This window comes from Cyrtonyx montezumae, unplaced genomic scaffold (genome assembly GCF_038088225.1).
Source record: "Cyrtonyx montezumae isolate F1298 unplaced genomic scaffold, pur_monq_1.0 scaffold_12, whole genome shotgun sequence".
Classification (NCBI taxonomy): Eukaryota; Metazoa; Chordata; class Aves; order Galliformes; family Odontophoridae; genus Cyrtonyx; species Cyrtonyx montezumae.
In genome coordinates, this window is record NW_027071848.1 from 6,270,004 (window position 1) to 6,290,135 (window position 20,132).

Genomic DNA, 20,132 nt, shown 5'->3' on the forward strand with positions numbered 1-20,132 from the left:
ACAGAACTTTTCATCATCCCACCATCCTTCCTACACTGAGCATCACGCCAACACCTTTCCATCCTTGAGGCTGCTGAAACCATTTGTAACTACCCACAGCCTAGTAGGCATTTTTACAGTCACTCATCAGTGTAAAGGAGCAGTGGAAGCAAGCATTAGCAAGATGGAAGTAAAGAGTGAAATTACATTACAAGGCAGAAAGAATACCCCTGCTTATCCCTAAACTTGAAACAGGTCTTGGGACTCTTGCTTACTCTGGCATCTGACTAGAACACCAGAAGCTACACATTGAACTTATTTTTATTAGATCCTGAGCACTTTTTTTTTTTTCAAAAATGGACCAGGTTTTCAACATTTCAGCAACAGAAAGTCAATTCCAACTTCCTACAAGTTGATTTCAACAGCTAATATTATCACTAATTAAAGCATACTTCTTTGATCAGAACATGCCTAAGCATCAGCTTCCAGTCACTTGAACACTTCACCCTCTTCACAGCTTTCTTTGCAGATTCTTAAATGGCTCCTCAGATCTGCCAGCTCCCCTTAAACACCATCAAGTCCTCTCAGCCTCACCTCCATAAACAAAAGATATCAAGATCCTCTTCTGTGAGGTGCATTTTAATCACTGTATATTCTGAGTTGTATTCTTTTTACACTTTGTCCTAGAGATGAACACAGTATTTAACATGCTCAAATTCTTCACAGTGTTATTTTCTTTACCTTCTTCTTAGAGCTTAAAATAGATATTAACCAAAAGAAAGAATGTTATTTCTTAGCAACCCATATTCCTGGAAATTGGAGATCAAGTTGCTGGTTTAATTTTTTTATTTTTTAGTTTTTTATTTTAGAATGTAGCAGGTGAATATCTGCAAGAGGGAGCTTACTGAGAAATGTAAGACAATGTAAGTGCGACACTTTTAAAGAGATACAGCAAACAGCATAGCTTTGGAAAAATGTTTTTAACCCTGCTAAAGAGAGCTTTGAAAGAGAAGATACATGTAGTAGTTTAGTAGATGAAACTTAATACTGGAGTACTTTACTATAAAAAGAGATGCCACCTGAGCCATTTTAAATATACAGTTTCCAACATTGCTAGTAATTGTGTTCAGAGGAGATGATCTTGACTGACATTACATTGAAAGTTAGCTAAAATGGCAACATTTACCCACATGATTTAATGCATCTTCTGGCAACTCCATATGCCTTCCAATAAACAATTACTGAACTAAAAAATGGTGATGCAATTCTCAGGCATGACATGGTACAAAAATTTTCAAATTGCAACTTTCCACCATTAAAACATTAACAATTAATTCAATTCTCTCAGTTCTTATAGATTTTACTGAACAGGTAAAGACATAAAAATGGCATGAAAATCAGGAACAGAAAAAATTCAGGAGGAACGTATGGAAAAAAACACATAAGATTAAGCAGTTCAGTGTGCAAGAATGTGTTAGGGCTGAAATCCAAGACAGTATGATCTGAACAACTTTAATAAATCAAAAAAAATTTCCAGTTTCTGATAAGCAGTGAACATTTACTATTAATTTTTCTAAAAACTGTAGCATAAGTTTAGCCATTGTTAAGCACCTGAGAATCCACACAAAAAGAAACAGAGAAGGGAGAGACAGATGCACACAGAAGCTTTTTTCCTTAGTAAAAACAGACCACGAAGACAAACTTGAGCCATACGCCTGAGAAAGAACCCAGGACAAAAAGAACTCTAAATAAGAATGACTGATTAAGCAATAGTAGATGCAGCTGATCTGCTCAGAGCTTTGATTCTGCTGGCTAGATGGTACAAAAAACACATTTGCAGTTATAGTAACTGAAGAAGGAAATAGCAAAGATGTAACTCGGAAAGCTGGAAACCTTTGTTGCATGAGCCTAAAAATTATTATATCCAAGAATATGTGCGCTGTTGAAAATATTTCCTTAAGTTTCTCAAACATTGGTAAAAGCTGGGGCTCTGTTTCCTTTTTTTTCCCCTCTAATTTCTCATGGCCTTGAAGAAAACAAGAGTCAGTTCCGGCTCACTGCTGCAGTGTGAAGTAATTGTTTCATTTTTCCATCCTCCTTAAACTGGCTTTCTTTTGCAAGCAGAGCACTCTGTGTGGACTGCATCACATGCAGTGCTGTCTGCTACCTTGAGTACCAGTCTTACCCTGTACTTGTGTACCCACCACTTCCTCTCAGTCTGGAAGTACCACTGGCTAGGAGAACAGCACAGGTACTTGCTGAACTGCTTTCTTGATTCAGCACCCAGTAACACTGCTTCTAAGAGAAGACATTACTTTAACATAGTTCAAAACTATGTATCAAGCTCACAGCAGCTGATCTTCTATGTTTGAAGATACTGAATCAAAATATCCAGCAGTGTTTGCAGAACAGAGATGATGTATTAACACAATCTTTTAATTCACCAAAAACTGTGTCAATAGCAGAACACACAGCTATAAAAAGGCTACTATGCTGGGGTAGATTCTTCAAGGTACTGCTCACCAGAACAACAACACATATTCAATAATGCTGGTGCAAAAAACGAACTCACTAGAGGACCAAACCTCCAGGAATCACAGCAGTTAAATTCTGAGTCAGTCATGCATGCAGCTTTTAAAGTATCGTCTACATTAAGAACATATTTGATAACCTGAAGCCCAGAAGAGGAACTTAAAAAAAAAAAAAAAAAAAGGGGAAAAAAAAGCCTTAGGTAGACTTTGGTAGCACAGTTCTGGTTTTGTTTGCTTTGTGTAGGCGGGTTGTTATAAAAAAATGTTTCTCATCTCATATTGCACATGCCCTTCACTCTCTCCAATCCGTATAAGAATATGATTACTTAAATAGTATTCTTCAGCATAATGATCAGATTATATCTTACCTGATGGCATACGTAGAAGCTGTACACATTAGGAATAACACTAACACCATAATGACTCCAGTCAGACCTGGAACTAAAACAAATATATTATCTTTATATAACTTACATTTGATTTTTGAGGGGGGTATACTTATCTACCAGACAGATGTCTAAGAATTAATCCCGTATCTTTATTTCTAAGACTGACTGCACAAGTTTTGGAATTTCTTTTTTATTCCAAACTCTAAACTCTGTTGAATACTACAATTCCAAACCTGATCAGGGACAAAATTTCAAGCAAATCAATTTCATTGCAAGCTGTCACTGCAATTGTTTGCCAACCCATTTCATCCTGGAATGAGAAAGAGACTGAAATTATTCTCTATGGCATTGTAATATGCTTGAAATTGTTGCCTGTAGAGCAAGGTCTGTGAGAGTGATCTACAGCCAGAATTTGAAGAAGGCTAAAAAAAATTAAGCATTGGACTCATCTGCTCAAATATGAGCTCCAGTGTCAGAACTAGTCTATCCTGGGCTCCATTTTCAGTCAAAGGAGAGAGCTAAGTTTTTCTAGGGTATGATTCATCTCATCCCAAAGTAGAATCCTGCCCAAAAAGTACAGTAAATCATCTGCCTAAAGATAGATTGGACAAATCCCAACCAGAGTTACACTTTAGTGACGAGCACTATATCATCAAAATTGCTATCCGAGGAACTAAGCATCTGAACTGAGAACTAAGAACCTAGAAACCATGAAACATTACATCAAACAATTTCACTTCCTGAAGAATGTAAACTCTTAGAAGTTTTTAAGTCCAATTCCTGGTCAATCTAAAAACCATGTGCTTAGATTTAAGCAAAGTCAGCTAGGCCAATCACTAAGCACAGTGGTATGTAAATATCTCTTTAGCATCAGAATATAAGTGTCTCAAACTGATTTCATGGAAGTACAAAGGTTAAAAAAAAAGATTTTAGGGGGTCCAGGATCTTTTCCTATGATCACATCCTATCCTAAGAACAAGCTAGCCTTTTTTTTGTTTTAAATAATTGACTGTGATTTTAGACTTTTTAGTGATTAAGAGACAATTTTCAATCTCATCCTTTCATAACCACTCATAGTCCATTTGCTGAGAAGTCTTATAACTGAGATCCGATGTGTCTCTAATCACTCCTCAGCTTTTACAAGCTGTAGGAAAAATCCTGGGCTGATTATCAGTGTAAGTTTTTGCATAGACTACATAATTTCATCCTTACATAGAAAGGTTACAATTAAAAATAGTTGCACTAGAAAATGTGTATTCTTTCTGCTGCCTCCTTCCTTAAAGTTAGTCCTATGTGGAGCCAGGATTTGGACATGATGACCCTCGTGGTTCCCTTCCAATTCTCTATGCTTTAACTCTTTCTTAATCTATTTAGATATGCAGTCTGCAGTCCACTTCCCCTCTGACACAAATACATCCAATTCATTTGTAGTAACGCCCATTTCTACATTTTCACTTTTTCACTACCACTACTCCCAACCCATGTGAACTTTGCTTGGGGTTTTTGGAAAGCACTTTCCCCAGTCACTAATAAATAGTGAACTTATCAAGACTGACACATTTACAGGCCTTATCAGTATCCTAAATTCACTGCTGTTCAGACTGATTCATTTGGGTCTCGCTTTAAATGCTGCAAAGTCAGTAGTTTTGCTTTTGATATAAATAAGAGTGAAAGATATAACATCAGGAAAGACCACCTGCAAAGCACTACAGCTCAGGCTTGTGCCTAACCCCTCCATAACCAAAATGTTGCTCTCTTTCAAATTCCTGCCCCAAATATGTCTTTATTTATTTTCACTTCAAAAGTGCTGAAGCTTGATACTGGGTAATGGTTTAAATTTCTCTGAAGTAAAAAAACCCTTTTTAATAAACCTGCTGAAGCAAGAAGACTGCTTTTTTGTTGTGTTTCTGTTTTCTAGAAATTGAATCATTTAGGAATTTGGTTTTAATATCATGCAGAATCTCTGTTTGAAACTAACGATTTTCTACTGACTCATCTGGACAACAACAGCTTTGAAGATATTGCTCATCTTACTACAGAGGCTTATGTAACTCTTCCCTCCTGACTATTGGGTAAGCAAACCCAGGTTATATTAACATAAATAGCATGCAGCATGCAAACACAGAATCAAATTGTTTTGTCTGGAGATTGATGAAGAAAAGCATCCAAATTTCTCTTCTGGTTTTCAACAGACTTACCAGTAGCAAAAAGCAGTTTCCTTGGGTCCTAAAAAACAATTAGAGGGGAAGAACAGTCAATAAATTTTATATCCATGTGAATAATGTGGGAAAAAAAAGAAGCTCATATGTATCCCATACAGTTCACACACAATAGATAGTATAAGCCGTCTCTATTTCTGGATGTAGGAATGGATTGGATGGCAGTTTATACTGACTGCAATTCAACATAATCTTTTGCCTTTGCATTTCCTGAGCAAAGACAAAATATGATATCATGAAACTGGGACCCAGGTTAATTTTGCAGATAATTATTTCTTGAAAGCCTAAGTTTACTCAGGTACATCATACCTTTGGAAAGACAAAGAGGAACAGCAGAGTGAGAGATCTGGAAGTTAAGTGAAAGAGCATCTTACTGCCAACTACCTCACAAAAAGTGGGCCCCACCGAAGCAAGACTGATCTCTAAGGAGGTGACAATAGAAGGCCAATTGTTCCTGTGTCATTCACAAGAAAACAGATGAAAACAGAGAAGTTCTCTGAGGAGTGGACAAGGGGATTTGTCATCCTCACAGAAAACAGTCTCATTCCCCAGTACTTAAGTCTCATGAAACGTTTGTCTTCACTGTAGAGACTTTTAATAAACAAAATTCTAGCAAAAGGCAGTGAGGGGAGATGAGCATTTTCATACAAATCAGGAAAAATTAAGAATGCCCCTGACATCATCTGCATCCAAATACGCACACTCTTCCAACCACAAACACAGGATGCCAGTAGCATCCAGACTGTTTATCTCAATTAATGAAACACATTTAAGAGGAATTCAAGCAGAAATGCTTGACAGCTATTAAAGTACTAAAATCCAGGAGCCTCTCATCCTAGAGCTACTAAAAACTTGTTTCATCTCCATTTTATACTGCAAAATTCCTAAGTCTGTTTTAGCAGAGGCTGCCATCCATACCCTGGCGGGTTCTTCCCTGAGGCAAGCTCCTGCCAACCTTCCTGATGAGATTATATCTACTAGACCACTCCTAGCACATGCAGACACTTGAGTTCAATCCAGAATCTCAGCAGAACAGTTGGTGTTGGTATGTTTGCCTCCCATAGCATAGCTCAGGAATTAGGTCATTCACCCAGGGAGCAAAAGACCTTGGTTGTTGGTCCTTAGGAGCCTGGGCTGACTCAAGTTCTCCTTTTCCAGGAAAGGATGCAGCTGGGATGGGATCATTCTAAATCCTTCCCAATGAATTTGGTAGAAAAGAAATGAAGACTTGAGACCAGAATGAATATAAACAAGATCATAGCCCAGGGAAGAAAAAGTTCTGGATTTTGACCTTAATCCTGAAATCTGCACATTTCCAGTGCCAAACACAGAAGGGACTAAGGCTCTCAGATGCCTTCAAAGGATCTGCATCACAGGCAGATAAGCCACTTCTGTAAGTAGAAATCAGCTTCCATCCCAGTTGATGCAGACAAGTAATTCCACTCTCAGCACACATACTACTGTTCCCATCACAGTTTAGAAGTGCAAATCAGTTCCAAGTCTCAACTACTCTCATAGTCCCGGTATATGTCGGCACTATATTCTCAACACTGGAAATGCAGAATGTCTCTTCCTCAAAACTGCAATAGAAGCCTTCCAGCTCTGTCCACACAAGAAACAGAGAGAAGCAGAAAACAATCAGGAGAACGAAGAGCAAGATTAAAGGACCTGGTGGCAGCATTGTCCACCTGAAGCTATGCATGAATATTGCTGGCTTAACAAGATCCTCAAAACATGCATTGTCCAGAGAAGAATAAAATACACAGCAATCCATACAGCAATTTTTTCAGTGCAAAAAGCAGCAGTACAGATCACAGGATGGATTGTACAATCCAACTAGATATACCAACACTTAAATATTTAAATTATGCATTTAAAATCAGAATACAAAGGGACAGCTGGCTCACCTCACCACGATAGTTTGCTGCATTTATTGCCAGAAAATCTTCATTGTAATTCTGAGAGAAGTTAAGAGCGTTCACCAGATGAGCAGCAACATGTAAGGCTAAAACAAATTAAAAATAAAACAAAAACAGAACACAAAGGAAAAGTGAGATCAACAAGAGGTGTGTGTTGCCCTGAACAAAACAGAAGTAGCTATTCAGATGCCAATAATCCTATCAGCTACAAAGGATGTAACAGGGCCTACAGAAGATACTAGATACTTCTAGCATGAAGTTGTGTTTTAAGACCTTTTTTTTCACAATAGCAGTAATTTCTGCATTGAAATGCTTCAGCTGAGAAGTAACATTCAAAGGTGCCCATCAAGGAATGTTTCTTCTTCATTGAATGGGGAATTGGTCTCCACTGCAGAACACTGCAGCACCTTGATTCTTCATGCAAATTCCTGATGCACTATCAAGGATCACATAATAATGGCAGATTTTGACCTGATCTCATTCACCTTCCCATTTCCATCCAAAAACTGGAATCCTAAGGAAAGCCTTAGACCTAGAATGTAACTTCATGTGTTTAAAGGAAAAATAAAACAAAACCCATGCACAGCTGAGAAAGCATTCACAATTTAAAGCAAGAAAGCACAAAGCACAGAGCAAGAGTACCCCCAAATGTACTGCACAAGGAAAAACACAAAATACTGCCTTGCTCCATGTGTTCCCAAAGAATGTACTGCTCAGAACAGTAAGATTTCACCTGAAAAGATGCACACTGTAACACCACACGTCACATGGAAAGTTTTACTTTTGTCTATCAGCCTTCTGGTCTTCCTGCTGGCAACCTAATAAGAGAAAAATTCAAGCAATCTCTCTTCTAAAACAAAGCAAAGAAAAAAAAATACTAACAGCAGTTGAAATGAACAGTAACTTCAGCTTGTGCAATTTTAAGTAACTTTCTAAGCACAGTGCCTCATCTAAAAACTACAGGTTTCTGAGAATAAGACAATTTTGAAGTGCTGATTAAGAACATTCAGTTGCATCAGTTACAAAAATGCCACACAAAGACATTAAGAGCATACAAAGTAATGTCTCTTCTGCTCTTAAAATTCATAAATTCTAGCATTAATTGCTGCAGGTGTCACTGACTGCTCAAGTGAGCTTCTACAGGCACCCCGTCTTGCAGGTACTGTCACATGATGAATAGGACCGGAGGGTTCAATTTTCAGTCATCTAGAAAGCACTCATTTTCCCCAAAATCATTTCTTTCAAAAAAAAAAAAAATCAGTGAATAATGAACAAGCCCTTTTACTGAATACATACATAGAAAAGAAGTCCTCTTAGCTTTGCCACAAGTTGTTTTTTTTCCTCCTGTGAAAACTAATAAAATAGTCTGGGTATTTTTATTTAGAATTATTTTATCTCCAGTGGCACATTTCAGGTCATACAGAGTTGAAATTTTTTGCTCTTAAACTCTACCACAATTCTATTACAGCAGGGACACAGATGTCTTCTACACTGGAGTTGAGAAAGTAGCAGAACTTATCTGGCACTCATCAGCTATTCTGCAGCAAGCCCACATCCCATCAGAAAGACTTCAAGAAACCTTCATAGCAACAAGTCCAATCAAACCAGATAATGTCAGTCAAGACATTACTGGCAATGAGGTTATAAACTGAGGCTGAGTTTCAGAGAACCATAAAATCATTTGAGTTGGACTAGATGACCCTTAATCAACCCGTCCAATTTCCGTGCAATGAACAGGGACATCTACAACTAAGTCAGGTTGCTCAGAATCTGGTCCAGCCTGAATATCTGTGCTACTGCACCACGTTGGCATATATTACATAATAAACACTATTAAAACTGATTTATTTCTTACTATGTTTAGACAATTTAAACTAGGGTACTTTACCTCCTAAGTGCTGCACTCTGAGGACAGTACTCACCTTCTGAGATCCTCGGAGGAAGGCCAAGAGAATGCGGCACATTGGGAGCAGGACCAGGCAGCAGTTGAGATTGAGGACAGATGCTGAAGCTCTGCTAACACACAATCCTAGCTGAACAAATACAGCAAGAGTTAGATATCAGGGATATCTTAACAGTTTAAACAGTACTAAATGTCCTCTTTCTATTTCTGCTTAAATAGCTCCCGTGTTCTCTTGGCTGATCAGAACAGTGATGTTTCATAATGTTTTACACATATAACTGCACACGTGGCACACTACCCTGGTCTCTGAGGGGAAACAGCTCCCACCTTTGCATCAAAATACTCAAAATAAATGCTGAATTAAAATCAGACTTATGAAAGAGCCTAAGAGATTGGTTTCAACTGAAGTGGTAATATTGTTTCAAGGACTGTCAGGGCATCATCACTGAATTGCTCATGCATTCACACTGTTCCATGCCACATTTGGACCCAAAGTAAGCAGGTTCCCTTAACTACTCAGAATGTGGAAAATTAATGAAATCTAATTTCCCTAATGCTTTTGCCAGTATATTTGGAACTTACATAATTAGAACAAAAACACTTGTCAAATAAAGGAACAAAGCACACATTAGTGTCATAATTCTGTATTTTTTCAGCTTATTATAGTTTCTCATTCATTTATGAATTTTAAAGAAGTTTCAATGTGCCATTGTTCTCCTAGCTATTAGGCTGAATTACCATTTACTAGCTTTTAGAAGAGGTGCTTTTAGAATGTCAACAGATTTCTAGAACAATATTTCTTACAGTGTTCTCTAAATCCAAGTTTCCCAATTCTTAAAGAAATTAACAAAAAACTGATGTAACTCTGTAGGATTAGTAACTCTCATGTACCTCTCTTCTCCCAGGTAGATCTGGACAACCACCACAGCTCCAGCCAACTGAAAATTCCACTTCAAAGTATGATTTAACAACAATGTGTACAACTATAATAAGTATCTCTTCATCCTTGCCCACATTGGCTTTATCTCTGACAACATTATGGTCTAAAGCAAATTTAAAACATCAATAAGTGTTTTCAGACTATTAGAGAAACCAGCAGTACCCTTGAAAACATTAGATGTAAGACGAAGTGAAATGTCTCCACAGTGTGCCACTTGCATTATACAAGTCTGTCTTCATTAACCTTCCCTCTAAGCTAAAAATGTAATACATTCAAAGCACATACATGCAGTTTTATTACAGCTGGCTGATGTGTCAAAGAACTGCAGCGATAAAAGAGCACATTTTGAGAAATAATATTTAGAACTAGGTTTATACAAAACTCAGAGCTAAAGTGAATTATTCCTTCTATCTCTTAACAAAGACGCAAAAGACAAAAAAAAAAAAACCCAAAAACCTGTTCCAATTTTCTAACTGTACTTAAGTGTAATAACTTCTGTTGTATGACCTACATGAGTTTCTGCAGAATTTATGCTGTCTTAGTTTAGACAAAAACCAGGCAAGAAATCAGTCGTGCAATGTATCAACTATCATTTATCAGGCACAAATAGTGTATTTGCAAAACTTTAACAGAACAGTCTCGTTTGGAATATTCTGAAGTAGAGTTATTTCCAGTGAAATGCAAACTTTGGCAACACAGTACCTGTCAAATACAACACCCTACTAATCTTCCTTTGTGTTTTTCTATGCCATTATTTAACAAATAGTAAATATGAATTCACAGAGTCATTCCTAGTGAACAATCACCTTCCATTAAATCCAAATCAGTGCTATCAGCATCCGTACAAAGGTTAAGAAAAAAGCAGGAAATGACTTTTCCAGAAACACAGTGCACTTCTAGGAAAATGTGACTGAAATAGTTTCATGAATGGTTCATTTAAGGTTTTACTCTTAAGAAATAAAACTGGACAACGTATGCCAGAAGAAGCTCATGAGCAATTTGAGAACAATGGTAAAGACATACAGCTAGCAATTCTGAGAATCACAACTCATGCAAGTCCAAGAAGAACAGAGCACTACATTTGCTCTTAACGTATATCCGAAGGCTTACAATACCCCCATGAAGCTAATTCTTTCCAAATGGTTTCCAAGTGGTCTCTTTTTTTGACTTCCTCTGCATTGACTGGGTGGCATAATAACAAATTAACATAGTGCATTCCTGGATTGTAACACTGAATTGGAGCCTTCTACCATTGAAACAATGGTAGAATAGAAGATTTTTTGCTCCCAGGCAACATTGCTTCTAGAAGAAAATACAAAGCAATACTAACTAGCTCAAAAGTGAGAGAATTGTAATACTCTCTTTTTCCTAAGATCATCATTTCATTAAGGAAAACAAAGTGCTAATTCAAGTATATGCATATGAAATTGCTACAGGATCAAAAACAGAGAAAAAAACATTCACAAAGGAAGCCTACAGTACCTGTAGTAGGGAACTGGATTCACTATTAAACTTGAAACTGATATCCCAAAAATTAGGCCAGATTTCTTCTCCACACAAGTACAAAGCAATCAGCATTTTCCTACTACATGGCAGCAGAAAAAGGCTCCAGAGATATATGAGGAACACAGTTCTCCAGCTATCACTGCCTGCCGTATGCTAACATAACGTGCTAACTAGGACAGCAAAGCACAGTCAGCCCTCATCGGATGTTCTGAGCGTTGCTGGTAGCAAAGTGAGTTTCTCTGTAGTGAGAGAAAATATTTCAGTATTTGAGGGCTAAAATAATTTACTGCGTGCCACAGAATTCCCTGAAGTTTGTTAGCTATAAACAAGATGAACATGAGCTGCAACTGCAGGTCTAAAATCTAATATTCAACACATGGTTGCAAAACACATTCTAGAGGAGAATTCAGAGCAATATTTGTTGGTTTTCCTATCTCCCTTTTTAATCGTATCTTGTAGGAAAAATGGCACAATAACAGGCATACTTCCATACCTAAATGTGATATTTCTGATTCTCAGGCCTTCACTATTTGCATGCAATAATCCTAACCAAATCATGGTGTGGGAAAAATATCACCCTTGACTCTCTCTCTGAAGGACTTCCTCTTAACTTCCTCAAATCCATGAGTTGGACCCAATGATCCTCATGGGACCCTTCCAACAGAGGATATTATCACAGAATCATAGAATAGCCTGGGTTGAAAAGGACCTCAAAGACGATCTGGTTTTAACTCCCTGCCATGGCCAGGGCCACCAACCACCAGACCGGGCTGCCCAGCACCACATCCAGTGACATTCTATGATTCTATGATTCAGGACAACCTGAAGGGAAGATCCATATGCAACACGTTGGCCTAGAGACAGTTTCTGAAGACCACCTCCCCAAATAAGTACTGCAGCAGCTAAAAATATTTCCCTAGGCACAAAACTGTGCTACACAATGACTCTCCATTTGACCCAGCTTCCTTTTCTTCACAGAATACTCTTCTTTTTCGATAACAGAGCATGTATAAGCTAAGATGAAGGACAGATCTGAATTGTACAGGATAGCAGTTATAAACCCTAGACATGTCAAATCTAGCTGGCAAGACTATGTAAATGTCATCTTGTGATACTGCAATCCTTTAAAATTATTCTAAGATTTAGTGGTGCAATATATACATATTTTATAAGTGTGATTCAAACATATTATATATATAAGAAAACAACTGCACTTCTTTACATGAAAAAGTACTTAGCAGAAGCTCCATTTTCTATGCCAACTCAAATGCAGCCTTCTGCTTGCATTTATAAATCAAGACTTGGATCTGGTGTAGAGAGAGAGAAACATCAGGAGTGGGCAATGGTAACGTTTCTAGTTCTTTTATGAGGTACAGTTTATCTTCTGTGCAGTACCAAGAATCAATACTGATGCTTGAACCACACCTATCAGGCAATCCTTAAAAGTTTTCTTCTCTTTCTTATCTCATATCATATTCTTTTTTTCTTATATACAGTCCCTTTGCTCTAGATATTCTTCTCACTCAGCTTAAAACAGTCATGCAACCTAAAGAAAGTAAATATCTTAATCTGGAATTCAGTATTAGCTTTCAGTTTCTCTGATAATCTCCTGACAAACGACACTCACAAGATTTCAGATCAAATGTTCACCTGTTTTAATCAATCTGTTATAATCTTGACCCCAGGAAATACAATTTTTTAAATATAATACTCTTTGTGCCAGTCTGAATGAATGATACTCACAAGGACTGGAAAACATTTCAAGTTACCTCCCAAAATTCAAGTGTTCAACTCAACCTTCTGCAGCAACCTAACAAAGTGACACTAACTTGAACACTAATTTGCAACAATAGCTTGAACAGATGACTGAGAGGTGCAGCATGACCTAAACTCCAGAAGATCAGTTATGAATCAAGGGACTAAAGGTACTAAAGCCCCAAGGAGAGCCACCACACACTGCTACTCCAGGCCATGGCACTAAGTTGCTTATTGCCCTGTCTGAGTCACAGTTGCACAGACGTGATCCGACTCCTTCTACTAAGGCTTCCTTTATGCTGAACGATTCACCCTCACCCAAACACAGTGGATAAGTCTGTAAAATCATTCTTCTGGAGTGTAAGCAAGCTATATCAAGACACGTTACTGTTGGTCTCATACAGGAAACCTTCATTCTTCAACTGAAGAAATATTTTGGCAGTAATTATGTGCTGATCGACACGCAGTCAAGTGTTGGGATGGGCTGCCCAGGGAGGAGGTAGAATCACCAACCCTGGAGGCATTCAACATTTAGACATTGTGTTGAGGAACATAGTGAGAACTATTGGTGACAGGTGAATGGTTGGACTGGATGATCTTGTAGGTCTTTTCCAACCTTGGTGATCCTATGATTCTTCAATTCAGAAGAGCAATGACATTAACACGATAACGTGGTCAAAATGTCAGTACTCTTTTAAAGGTACCTCCACTCTAATACTCCTGCTGTCGGAAGTTTCACAACAAAGTGGAAGTTGCCTATGTTAGAAACTTAAGTGTCCTCCACAGGACTACTGCCACATGAACTTAAAAAAGTAAACCACAACGAAATGCAAGCATGAGAACCATGCAGTACAAAACCCAAGATCTTCACTGGCTATGAAGTTACAATGTTAGAAACAATGCTGAACTGCAAGCTGGCCAGGAAGGACAAAGGGATGAAGGAAAAAAATGTTTTAATTACCAACAACATAAACAAACAAACAAAACCCAGCAAGAATGAGGGAAAGAAAACACACAAAAAGATCTGTTTACAAATTCAAGGAGACTATCAAAAAAAAGTATTCTGGATTAACACTCTCAATCTTTACTAGGAAACACACATATATACACAAACGTATGCAGTAACCATAGTAACATAGATCTATGAGTAAACATTTTTGTTGCGTGTAATTACCTGAAGAACAAATCCCAGGCACCTTGTTTATCAGACAACTAAACAGTAAAAGCACACTTATACTAAAGAAAATAAAGGGTCAATATAAACAATTCCTTTCCACGCTCATGTATGCAAGGGAAACAGCACTGTTAATGCACAAGCATCAGTGAAAGCAAAATTTGGCAAAATGAGCAAAATCTCAATTGTCATGATAAATTATGAGATAAACAGAAGTTACTAGAACATCCAGAATGTATTCCAAGTAATAAATAAAGATATCAAAATGTAACTGAAAGTTTTTAAGTATGAAAAGTGGTGAATTTACAGAAGAAAGTGGGGCAGTACTTCCCCTTACAGTCACACCCTCAGATTCAATCCTTTCCTGAAGAGATCCTTCTGTGAACACATTTTCTCCATTTGTTGTGAAATCCCAAAGCTTACCATATTAACAACAACCTGATACATTCAAGTAATTTGAGCAGGGACTAGGGAAAAGGGAAAGAAAGAAAGACTTGGCTGAGAAAATAAGTCCAGCACTCCTTCTGTTCACAGAGAAGTCGCAGGACCACAGAGGTCAAAGGGAACTCTGGAGAATATCAAGTCCAAGCCCTGCTAAAGCAGGTTCCCTACAGCAGGTCAGACTCCACAATCACCCCTGGGCAGCCTGTGTCAGAGCTCTGCCACCTCACAGGAAAGATTTTTCTCATGTTTTTACAGAACTTCCTATGCTCTATTTCATACCCATTGCTCCTTCCATTGGCCTTCCTGGCCACAAGAGCACACTGCTGACTCTTGGCCAACCTGTTGCTCCCCAGGATACTCAGGTCCTTACTTGCAGAGGTCCTCTCCAGCAGGTCAGCCCCTATACTGTACTGATGCATTCAATTAAGCCAAGCAACAACAAACAGGTATTTTGTTCAATGCTGCCAAAAGCAAGATTTAAGTTCTATCATAAGGCCAACTGTGAATATAGGACTAAATTTGTTGGTCAGATGCAAGCAAACTTGTTTGGAAAATGCTCTGTGCAGCTAGAGAGAAGGGAAAAATGTGGAAGTCTGAATGGAAATAAATCATCTGGGCAATTTACCTGACAAGTCATAAACTCTCTAACATTGAAAACAATGAAGTCACATTAAGTAATCCACGAATTCTCCTTTCTGTAACTTACACCTACTATGTCTTGTAGTGCCTATCATACAGAGATGAGAATATTCCTTTCTTCTTCGCTACCCTCTTCAGTGCAACCAGTGCCTGTTCTGTACCTTCCCGTTCTCTTCTTTAGGCTACATAATGCCAAAAGGCACTTATTAAATGATACAAAATTGAGTTTCTTCATCTGTATCACATTCCTGAACATGCAGCTGCAAATGTAAGATTTGATCAGCAGTGCTACAAGCAGTTATCAAAAGAGAAAGTTCATCACCACAGAAGTACCAGAGATGGTTTTTACATCTACTAGGTTCTTGTTTAATTTATCCTGCAATAGTCATATAATCAGAGAATCACTCAGATTGGAAGGGACCCTGGGAAGTCTCTTTTCCAACCTCCTACTTTAAGCAAGTTCAACATGAAATTCAGACTAAGCTTGCTCAGAGTTTTGCCCAATTTGTTTTCATGGCACTAAGGGACACAATTTAGTACTGGACACAGCAAGTCAGGTCAATGTTTGGACTTCAAGATCTTGAAGGTCTTTTCCAACCTGAATGATCCTATGAAAACCTTGAGGGATAGAGAATCCACAATAGTTCATGGCCTCCTCATCAAGATTCAAACTAAGTGAAGTGATAATGTCTGATTCAACATAAATTTATACACAACATTTTGTAGTGTCTAGTGATGTGCTCTCCCTAAATACATCATCATTTCTGACCTATCCTTGCACACCCAGGACACCACTGTGCCATCACTGCCTTTCCACAGACACTGAAGCACCAGATGGATTCAGAGAAATAATTAAGGAGTTCAGTACCTAAACAACTTTAACATCTCAAGCTAAGCATTTTGCTTAAGGTCACAGAGGATACAAACAGAAAACAAAACTGGGCTTCCTTCTTCTGCTGAAGGCTGATGGAAAGTGAACCATTTCAGTGACAGCTGAAGGGAAGAATAACCACATACTTCACATGGGAAAGTAATAGTGTAAAAACAAGGCAAAGTTGAATATATTCCAGACATTCGAGCCTGAAACTTTATTTCGTATCGTTATCTCCTTTTCTACAACACTTCTTGTTCTCCATCCTGTTACTTGGAAAACAATAACATTACATGTGACAAATCTTTCAGCACTGTAAGTGAGAATACTCTTAAGATTTTACTTCAATATGGTGTACAAAAGGGGAAAAAAACTCCCAAGTAGACCTCAACAAGACACAAGATCTTCAGTTGTTTTTTTTTTTCTTCTAATTAAGAAAAATGCATGCCTGTTTGCCATTACCCAGAAGGAAAAATGAAATAATTTTCAGGGAACTGTCTGTAAAAAGGTTCACCTTGCTATGACAAAAACAAACAAAAAAACCCCCAACAAACAAAAAAGAACAACAACTGCAGAATTCCAGCTGAGGAACTTTCATCCAAATGTCCCAGTTTTTAAACACTGGGAAACAGCAGACAGATACACTGCAAGGCACTCATCCATGTATGGAGGAGAAATGATGCTGGTTATAGAGTTCGACCAAGAGATGGCCAGTGGCTGATGTACAGAAAGCAGAGGAGCAAATATCCATGTGGGATTTTCACAGCAACTGTAGTACAGCTGTGCTCACCCTGTTTCCTAAAGAGGCTAAAGCTGGGCTCAACTTTTTCCAACTCTTTAAAACCAATCTGTATGATTTATACACACGCATACAAACATATTAGAAGTAAGAGGGGAAAGCTAACTTCAGCATCTAGATATAATACTTAGACAAACCATAAATAACTGAATTGTAGGAATGCTTTACAGTGCTTAATATTTCTCAAGTTTTTCAATTAATTCTGGAGCTTTGATCAACATAGCTCTTTACTTCCCTCTTAATTTTTAAAAGTTTCTAAATTCCCACAGTTGAAGAAATCGTGTTAGACAAACTTAACCACATGGCCTCCTGGCCCTCATCTCCTAACCAAGACATTGAAACTGTGGCTTGAGTAATCTCATAGGTGCTGAACACAAAGGTCCAACTGCAGTGTATTAATTGGTTCATTTTTGAAGCAAAAATAAATAAATAACAAAAGATGAGCTGGCACAAGGCAGATGAGTCTTCTGAACTGAGAGGAACTTTGCTGACTGATATCAGTTGACAACCTGACCCAACATGTTGACCCAAGAAGATCTGCTTTATAAACAACCCACTCCTTCTGTCAGGAACCAAAACTGCTTTCAAATGGATGCACTGGGCTGCAAAGCCATTAGAGATAACAGCAAAATTAAACACGTTTTCTGCTTTTTTCCTCATAAAAAGCCATCGTTGCAAAATATGCAAATATTTAAATTCCCATGTTCATCCACTATCTGTGCAAAAGATTGATTGCTTGGACACAACTGAGTCAGTAAGAAGAAAAAAACAGACAAGCATAATCACCACGTCAGCTCACTTTCAAGCAAGTTACCCAAGGATCTGCTGAACTGGCTACTTCTGGTAATGCTATCAACCATATGAAAAAAATATATACTGGATCTGCCAAAGATAAAACACAGAGGTTGGGACAGGTTAGGACATACAGCACATCTGTTTTTGCTGCAGGTCAACTTACCATTGAAATCCACAATATCACAAGGCACCACATTATTAATGTGGGTGCTATTATTCACACCTGGATTCTAAAATCCTGAGCAACTCTAAACAGAATTTTTCAGAAAATTGTTATCACCAAATCTACCTCTTTGGATAAAAGCCATTCCAAGCAACCGTGGATGTAGTACTGATCTGTATCTCACTTCCCCAAAACTAACTTTATGAATTTTTCTGATGGTGGTGGATGTTACAGTCAACTGTCAAATCTTCAGTGTATCACTCACCTTCCAAGGCTTTTTGTCATAAAACGTAACAAAATGTGTATAACTACAATGACTTACACTGAACCTGCGAGCACAACAACCTGAGACAGAAAAGAACCAAAACTTATCGAGAGATCCTGAAGCAAGCTGGGATTAAAAAGAGCACGTCCCTATCAGCTTGGCTAATGTTTTGATGACAGAAGTTGGGCTTCAGTCTGTTGAGCGACAGTGTTCCCCTGAGCCTGCCTGCAGAAAGCAGGGAAGGCAGGACTGCCCTCCAACACTTGAGTGGCTCTTCTCAGCACTGGCAATTTCTATTGCTACACAATTTGCCAGCAGCCTCCCAGTAATCTCCTATTTGATCTTCCCCAGTTCTGCAGGGCTTGCAGGCATTTTTCTGTCATTGGAAACGCTTTCTGTCCCTTTCCTTTCTGCCACAATCCCGATTTTCTAGATCAAAGCAGCGTCCAGGTGACTCACCCCTAACATCTGATGCAGGTAGTAATACTGCAGCCCTCGGCAGTAGAGCAGGAAGGTCTTCCAGAAGAACCACACGTTCAGCGAGAGCCAGAAAAACTAAAATCAAAAGAAAAGAGAGGCTGGAAGTTATACGTACAGACTTTGCTCTATTAATTCCGTTCTTAAGTTACACGCAAGGTTTTGAAATGCAAAAAGCTCAGAGCAGTGAGAAGTACTTTAACAGTAACACACGTGAAGGGACAGCCTTTAGGCGAGGCGCTTAGGCTGACACTGAAAACACAAAGCTTTTCTGCCTGAGGGCTCCCGGGAGCCTCCAAAGCACGAAACGCACGAAACCAGAGACAAAGGCAGGAGGAGCAGGACCTGCGGACCCCTCCATTTCTACCCCAAACTTCGCCCACGAGGGCTAACAAAGAGCAGACGCTGCCCGCTCCGGGACACGCCGCGCCCGCCCGCCCACCCGGCGCCGGGTTCACCTCACCCGAGGCAGCGCCCTACCAGAAAGAGGTGCTTGCTCCCCTCGTTGGCCAGCCAGCTCCTCCACGACACGGCCATGGTGCTCTGCCCGCCGCCCCCACCACGAGCAGCGCCGGCGGGGCTCGCGGGGTGCCGGCGGTGGGGGCGACGGGCGAGCGAGCCCTCCTTTTCAGCCGGGCTGGGACGGTCCTCCCCTCTCCCCACCCCTCACCCCCCGCCCTGTCTTCCGGCCGCTGGGGCTGCGCTCCGGACGGGCTTTGCCTTGCTCCCTGTGGGGTCCGGGAGCTTTGTCCCTAAGCGGAGCGGCCCCCCACAGCGGGTTTGGGGTCCCTCACCTCAGAGTGGGGCTGGACCCCTGTCCCGGCGGGCTCCTCGTCTTTATCCGCCCCCCCTCCCCCCCCCGCAGCTGGATAAGAGTTGTGGTGTGAGCCCTCCCCAAAATGTGGCGGAGAGGTGCGGAGAGTAGAGGGAAAACAAAGAGGCTGCCTGAGGAACAGGCTGTGTGGGGGGGGCTTGAGGGGCAGATTGGGCTGCTGTGGGTTTGAATCTGCGCCCTCAGGTGTCTCTGGTTGTTCAAGGGTGAGGTGGGATCGTCATGTACCGCGTCCCATACAGAGTGGTTTGGGTTGAAAGGGACCTTAAAGGCCGCCTTTATGTGTGCTAGGGGAAGACCTGATGGAGAGCAGCTCTGCCGAGATGGACCTGGGTGACCTGATGGACAATAGGCTGGCCATAGCCAGCAGTGTGTCTTGGGGCCAGAAGTCGGATGATGTGCATTAAGAAGAGTGTGGCCAGCGGGTTGAGGGAGGTGATCCTCCCCCTCCAGTCACCTCTGGTTGAGGCCACATTTAGGATACTGTGTCCAGTTCTGGGCTCTCCAGTTGAGGAAAGAGAGGGATCTCCCC

The 20,132-nt window shown here is 39.7% G+C and overlaps 1 protein-coding gene across 3 annotated transcripts in view; it reads right to left on the bottom strand.

Moving 5' to 3' along the window:
- Positions 1–19,392, bottom strand: part of NOX4 (NADPH oxidase 4) — a 114,797-nt gene extending 95,405 nt beyond the window's left edge. For all 3 annotated transcript variants that reach the window (XR_010621835.1, XM_065729975.1, XM_065729977.1), the window contains exons 1-7: positions 19,249–19,392; positions 18,751–18,846; positions 8,960–9,070; positions 7,771–7,855; positions 7,026–7,123; positions 5,098–5,125; positions 2,879–2,951 (exon numbers count right to left, since the gene is read on the bottom strand). Coding sequence is in view for 2 of the 3 variants with exons in the window: in XM_065729975.1 (XP_065586047.1) it covers positions 2,879–2,951; positions 5,098–5,125; positions 7,026–7,123; positions 7,771–7,855; positions 8,960–9,070; positions 18,751–18,846; positions 19,249–19,305 (548 nt within the window). In the remaining variant the exon portion in view is untranslated. The remainder of the gene's footprint in view (positions 1–2,878; positions 2,952–5,097; positions 5,126–7,025; positions 7,124–7,770; positions 7,856–8,959; positions 9,071–18,750; positions 18,847–19,248) is intronic.
- Between the last annotated feature and the right edge of the window lie 740 nt (positions 19,393–20,132).